At 42.4% G+C, this 7,599-nt stretch overlaps 1 protein-coding gene across 1 annotated transcript; it reads left to right on the plus strand.

Annotated features, from left to right (window-relative positions):
- The first annotated feature begins 309 nt into the window (after positions 1-309).
- On the plus strand, positions 310-3,365 carry LOC131134455 (extracellular calcium-sensing receptor-like). The gene is made up of 6 exons (XM_058079762.2): positions 310-449; positions 546-834; positions 914-1,726; positions 1,958-2,185; positions 2,256-2,379; positions 2,455-3,365. Exons 2-6 carry the CDS (start codon positions 580-582, stop codon positions 3,363-3,365), a joined length of 2,331 nt encoding a protein of 776 aa, XP_057935745.2. The 5' UTR covers positions 310-449; positions 546-579.
- Positions 3,366-7,599: the final 4,234 nt, after the last annotated feature.

Consider the following 7,599-nt stretch of genomic DNA (forward strand, 5'->3'; position numbering starts at 1 on the left):
CACGAGGAAGTGCTGCATGAAACTACTTTTATATGAAGAATAAATGCCATTATTATTTCTGATCATCTTTCATTGACAACCCTTGTACTCATTGTAGAATAAAATCCATATTTCCACAAACAACACATCTTAGCTTCTTCTGGTCTCCTGAGGTATGAGCTGAACCATGACAACTTCCCCCCCACCCTTGGTGTATAAAGCCCAGCCATGTGTTGTGTGGCTGGCTGGCCTGGTCTGCAGAGCTGCACTATGTCAGCGTTGAGTCTGCTGATTTTGGTCTTGCTCGCAAAGAGGGGGGGGTGTGTGTGCAGACTGCGAGGGTCGCCACATCTGCCTGAGCTGGCGCAGGATGGGGATCTCGTGATCGGAGGCATTTTTTCATTCCGCACAGGGCAAGATTATTCAGTTAACACGTTTCAAGTCATTCCAGAGGTGCGAAGGTGTAAAAAGTATGTACTGATTTGCATACTAGTTTATTTAGTAGTTACTTTATTTAATCTGTCAAGTGAGTGAATATATTTTTGCTTTTTTTGATGCTTCCGCAGCTTCAACTTTAGGGAATTTAAATTTGCTCAGACGATGATATTCGCTATCAATGAGATCAATGAAAGCCCCGACATGCTCCCTCATGTCAAACTGGGCTACAAAATCTATGATGCCTGTGGAAGCATGGACATTCTGAGAGCTGCGCTGGCGCTGGTGAGTGGATTCAAGACAGAAGTCAGCGATGAAAACTGTACAAAAATCGAGACGGTACATGCTATCCTGGGTCATTCCGGCTCCAGACCGACTATTGCGTTTGCACCAACTGTGGGACGTTTCCATGTTCCAGTGGTAAGAAGACATGCTTCCATTGATTTTAATACTGTAAAAAAAAAATCATTTAGCACCTAGTTTGTCTTTTTGTTTACAGATCAGCCATTTTGCCACTTGCGCCTGTCTCAGCAACAGGAAAGAGTATCCGACCTTTTTCAGAACCATTCCCAGCGACTATTACCAGAGTCGAGCCTTAGCAAGGCTGGTCAAGCACCTGGGTTGGACGTGGATTGGAGCCATAGCTGTGGACAATGAATACGGCCTCAACGGCATCGCTGCATTCATAGAGGCTGCACAAGAATACGGAGTGTGCATTGAATATTCAGATGCTTTTTCATCTTCTGGTCCACCTGAGGATCTGGAGAGGGTGATGGACAAAATCCAAAACGCTACTTCAAAAGTGATTATGGCTTTTGTGTCTCATAGAGAAATTAAATTGCTAGCGAAGGAGCTGTTCATCCGGAACGTTACAGGTCTGCAGTGGGTCGGCAGCGATGCCTGGATCACGGATCACTCCCTGACAGCCAGCGAAGGTCACAGCGTCCTTGTGGGTTCCCTGGGCTTTGTTGTCAGCAGAGCCGAGATCCCGGGGCTGGAGGAGCACCTGAGAGGGCTCCACCCCTCACAATTTCCACACAGCCAGTTTGTCCAAGACTTTTGGGAGAACGTGTTTGACTGCTCACTGAACAAAACTGCAAACGAGCAACGAAAGCCATGCAGCGGCATGGAGAGCCTGCAAGACGTCCAGTCGCAATACACAGATGTGTCGGAACTGAGGTTTACCAACAATGTCTACAAGTCAGTCTACTCGGTGGCTCATGCACTTGACGACCTATTCATGTGTGAAGAAGGGAGAGGGCCCTTTTCCAACGGGGGGTGTGCTAATACTGCACACATTGAGCCATGGCAGGTCAGCGTAGAACCATAACACATTGTTATTGTTGAAAATTATAGCATTTTATGTGTTGTGTGTTGCAGCAGAACTCGTCACTTAGTGTGTCTGTGTGTGTGTGTGTGTATTCCTGTGGGTTTTTGAACATGTGCACATAACCAATGCCTGTATAGTGACATTGGTTCAAGAGTGCCTAACTTTTTATACAGTTCCAGATAATTTGTTTGCATGTTTGCGGTATCTCTCCAGGTCCTGCAGTATATCAGTATGGTCAACTTCACCACTCCAGAAGGGGAAATAGTTTATTTTGACAGCAATGGTGACTCACCAGCAAAATACGAACTGGTCAACTTACAAATGAAAAGCCAAGGAACCATGGAGGGAGTGACAGTGGGCGTTTATGACGCTTCCCTGCCAGAGAACCATCAGTTTATCATGAGTAACATTCCACTGGTCTGGGGTAACGGGCACTTTGAGGTCAATCTGCTTATTCTGAAATTGTTTTTTGACACTTATTTCGATGATTTGAACCAGGTTTGTGTTACAGGTGCCTGTGTCAGTGTGCAGTGAGAGTTGTGTTCCAGGAACCCACAAAGTCCTTCAAAAAGGCCGTCCAGTGTGTTGCTATGACTGTATTCTTTGTCCCGCAGGAGAGATCAGTAACATGACAGGTAAATCACTTATAAATTTCACAAATGATGTTAAAATCAATGCATTCTAACACGGTGCTGTTGGCCATCTTGCAGATTCCATACACTGTATGAAATGCCCTTCAGAGTTCTGGTCTAACAAGCATAGAGATGCCTGCATCCCAAAGGAAATAGAGTTTCTAACCTATGGAGAAATACTTGGAACTCTTTTAGCTTTGTTTTCTTTGCTGGGAGTCTTCCTAACCACAATGGTAACGTTGGTTTTTTACTGCCACAAAGAAACGCCGCTCGTACGAGCCAACAACGCTGAGCTGAGTTTCCTGCTGCTCTTCTCCTTGACCCTGTGCTTCCTGTGTTCCCTAACCTTCATCGGCCGACCCACTCAATGGTCCTGCATGCTGCGCCACACGGCCTTCGGTATCACATTTGTTCTATGCATCTCATGCGTTCTAGGGAAAACAATACTGGTGCTGATAGCTTTTAAAGCATCCCTTCCAGGCAGTAATCTAATGAAGTGGTTTGGACCCACGCAGCATCGGATCTGTGTTGTGGCATTCACTCTTATACAGGTGGTCATATGCATACTTTGGTTAACCATCAGCCCTCCTTTTCCATTCAAAAATATGTTACTTTACCAAGACAGAATCATCCTAGAGTGCCATTTGGGCGCCGCTTTGGGCTTCTGGGCCGTTCTGGGCTACATAGGAGTGCTAGCCGTTTTATGTTTTGTCATTGCTTTTTTAGCTCGAAAGCTGCCTGATAATTTCAATGAAGCTAAATTCATCACTTTCAGCATGTTGATATTCTGTGCTGTCTGGATCGCCTTCATCCCAGCTTATATCAGCTCTCCCGGCAAGTTCACTGTCGCTGTGGAGATATTTGCTATTCTGGCCTCCAGTTATGCACTGCTTTTTTCCATTTTTATGCCAAAGTGCTTTATAATTATGTTTAGACCTGAAAAGAACACTAAAAAACACATAATGGGAAAGTCAAATAATCAAAGGTAGGTTATCAATGATTAGGTATTCCTTTGAATTGTGCATGTTGTCATGCGTCATAACATGTATGTTATTTATTTTATTTCAGATAAATTTGGAATTGCATTTCAATGATTCAAAATTAAAATTATTAAAATTATTATGATGATTATTGTGATTTTTGTGATTATATTATTATTATATTATATTATGTAATTATTATTATTATTATGATAGTGATTATGACTATGATTATGGTTGGTATTATGATTATGATTATAATTATGATTATTATTGTGATTGTGGGTATGGTTATGAGCATGGTTATGGGCATGGTTATGATTATGATTATTACAATTGTGGTTATTATGGTCATTATCATTATCATATCATATATTATTATTATGATTATTATGATTACTATGATTAGTGTGATTATTATGATTATGATTATGCTTATGATTATTATGGTTGTGATTATAGTTGTGATTATGATTATGTTTATGGTTGTGATTGTGATTATGACTATGATTATGATTATGGTTATGAGCATGGTTATGATTATGATTATTAGGATTGTGGTTATTATGATCATTATCATTATCATTATCATTATCACTATCATTTATCATTATCATTATCATTATCATTATCATTATCATTATCATTATCATTATCATTATCATTATCATTATCATTATACAGTAAAGTCTCGTTATATCGATATTCTCGGGAGTCTGAAAAAATACCGATATAACTGGACTATCCATATATCCGATCCTGCGCCGAACTGCATTAAATGTGGGAATAATGCTTCCTATAGTAACAACACATAAGAAAGAAATCTTCCCATTGTGTCTTAAAGCTGAAAAAGGCAACCAAAAGAGAACCAAAAAAGAAAGAATAGGAGGAAGACCAGTGGGAGATGAATACGCCCTCATATTGTTGTGCTCGCAACTTTATTACCCTGCGGTGCCGGCCCACCGGGAGAAGGCGCACGGCAGGAGGCAAGAGATGAAACAATGTTGCCTCATCCTCAAACACAACAACATGGACAACAGGTGGCATGTTGCCTCGAGCAGAAAACACTCTATGTTCATTAGCACCCTTGTCAACACATCCTCATGTGTTTTGCAGCGATTAAGAGCTTGTTTGGATCACTCCCACTTCCTTGTGTTTACAGTTTTGACCAAAAGGCCTGCGACTGGTCGCTTTGCTCGTCAGTGTCCGTTCTATGAATTGTCTTTACTTGGAAAATTACGTCAACAAATGTTGTTTATAGACATGATTAAAATGTGTCATGCATACTATAATTATGAGATGATGTTTTGTCTTTGATTAATCCAGAAGTAAGGCTGCACGGCGGTCGAGTGGTTAGCGTGCAGACCTATTCCACCCTCGGCCATCTCTGTGTGGAGTTTGCATGTTCTCCCCGTGCATGCATGGGTTTTTTTCCGGGTACTCCGGTTTCCTCCCACATTCCAAAAACATGCTAGGTTAATTGGCCACTCCAAATTGTCCATAGGTATGAATGTGAGTGTGAATGGTTGTTTGTCTATATGTGCCCTGTGATTGGCTGGCCACCTGTCCAGGGTGTACCCCGTCTCTCACCCGAACCGAAGACAGCTGGGATAGGCTCCAGCACCACCCGCTACCCTCGTGAGGATAAGCGGTAGAAAATGAATGAATGAATAATCCAGAAGTACATCACACAAAATGAATACAAACATAATGTTCATGCAGTGCATCCATTTTGGTCCATGAATGGAATTCGACCCTCGTTGCTGGAGAGGTCCAGTCCAGAATCCAATTGGGGTCACCTCCTAGGTTTCTCTGAAGCATTGTGAACAATTGTGGGCTTTCAGTTTCTGTTTGAGAATGGCCTTTTGTTGTTCGTCGGCACTCAAGTCGCTGATCCTCACCTGGGTCAGCTACTACAAAAGCGCTGTCTCCTCGGACCAGGTCGCGATCAACAAGTGGAACGCCATGCAGGACCTGCAGTCGCACCGTGCAGACTTCCCCGTCCTCTTCTTGTTCACGCCTTCAAGACACAGGATCTACAATCAAGGTCCACAAAAGGCAAGACTGGAGCACCGTTGGAATTAAGTACAACAGTATCTCTGTCATGTTCAACCCAGGAACACATCAGGAACCTCTGACTTCATGAATGTTCAGTCCATTCCATATTCCATTCCTAACGCTTCTCAGAGACATTTTCCAACATCTTGAACATCTTGTAGTAAGTCTTACAAAAGGACTTGTTTTCTACTTTTAAATCCTTATTTATTTCAATAGAATTACAATACATTACCTTCATGATGTTTCAACCACTTTGCATATTTGTTCTGTGCATGGAAGCTGCACTTGTCATCACCAAATAATCAATGGTAATGGGAAACCCAGGCCCTGGTGTATTCCCATCGGATTCACTTTCATGCCTGACAAAGTCAAACAGGTACCTTAGAGAACGGCCCCCGAAGTTGCCTCCTACTCCTGAATGGTAGAGAAGAAGCAATAAAAACTCAGCCCCCCCCCGTTCAAAGAAGGCTGACTGTGCCAAAAGGTGAAGCGCTGAGATGACAACAGTGGCGTTGGTCTTTTTGGGACTGCTCACTTGGATGGTGTCACCTGACTTATGGCTCAGGCAAGCCCAATGTTCTCAGCTCCGTCACCATGTCCACCGTGAGGACTCGACCTGGGCACCTCATAGAAATAGACACAAAACTACGCTAACCTGCGACAGGTGAGTGAAATCACGTTTGTACTTTCTCCATTGAATCCATCTCTTTAACCATTTATTTGTTTTTGCCTGCAACAGATACCAGCTTATTATACAGAATATTATAAAGCTGATTAACTAAATGAAGGGTTTTGTTTCTATTGACCTGTTTAGGTTTCTACAGATGAGCTACATGGTCTTCTCAGGTCGCAACACGCATCTTGCTGAGTTACCGAGAAACAAAGCTCAAGAAGATGCTCCTAAAAGGATGCAAACGTTTCTGATGAAGCAGGTGAGTTAAACTGTACATCCTCATTCATGCCTTCATGTATAAAAATGCACTAATGAGCTTCTGTGTTTGTCTGCCTATTTCCTCCACCTAGATAAAAGTTCATCATTGCAGCACATTAAATTGCAGCCGTTTTTCTTTTCTCCTCATTTCTATGGCAAAGGTCCACAATGTTGATGCTCTTGTAGGAGCAGAACTGCAAAACTACAACCCAGAGCTCAAAACCAAGCAAGGTTTATTCAACGGAACGCTCATGTTATCATATTTCTCACCTATGGACAAAGACATGTCAGAAAAGGCGTACATCAGGATCTACTGTGAGAAGGTTTTCGCTCCAGTTTTCTACTGTTAAGTTTTTTTTAATAATTCTTCTTTCAGTTTAAATGAGAGGGATTTGTGTGTGAATTCATGACACAGGGTTAGAGTTAGGTATCATATGATGAGTCATTTATGGTGTTAATTAATGACTTACATTAAATTGACATTGAAAATATGTACCACACATACTGAAGTAGTATTTTATCAAATGCAGAAACTGTCAGAAAAGTTTGCAACATTTTCTCCAAAAGTGGCCTTTCTCACAAGAACAGGTAATAACAGACCTCGTACGGCTGAATGTTCCTAAAGTGTCACACGTGACCATGTGTGCATTTCTCCTTCACAGGCACCATCACGATAAATCCAGCCAGACTGGAATGCTGGCTGCTTGCTGACACCCACAGATGGATCAGCAGAGCGTTTGTGGCCTCAATCGCACTGTCAGGAGTCCGCATTGCCAGGATGAAAATGTCGGTGGCATTTGTTTCTATACAGCTGAGCTGGTTTTCTGTTGCCGTGTGTCAATCCTCCCAGTGGTCCTGGATAACCTTGGCACTAGTACTCAAGTACTCTCTGGGCAAAACCATCACGCTGTCCATTTCCTTTAGGGCTGCTCATTGTGCCCTCAAGTGGTTGCAACCCACTCAGCAGCAATGGCATGCCGTCCTTGTCATTGTGTTCATTCTCTGGTTGACTCTTTGCCCTCCTTTTTCAAATAAGATCGTCAAAGATGTGTTTCCTGAAGCGACTATTTGCTCAACATTGACATCCTGGTTTACGTTCACCGATATGTCACTTGCGTTTACATCACTTCATTCTTTGCTATTCTATATTTTGATGCAATTGACAACTATAAGCATCCACTTACACGTGCGGCTGGTCATTTGTGCACACAACTCAAGGGTACCAACAAACTACGTGCTAATTATGAAGCTAAA

This window comes from Doryrhamphus excisus, linkage group LG8 (assembly GCF_037039965.1).
Source record: "Doryrhamphus excisus strain RoL-2023G ecotype Guam linkage group LG8, RoL_Dexc_Guam_v1.1, whole genome shotgun sequence".
NCBI lineage: Eukaryota > Metazoa > Chordata > Actinopteri > Syngnathiformes > Syngnathidae > Doryrhamphus > Doryrhamphus excisus.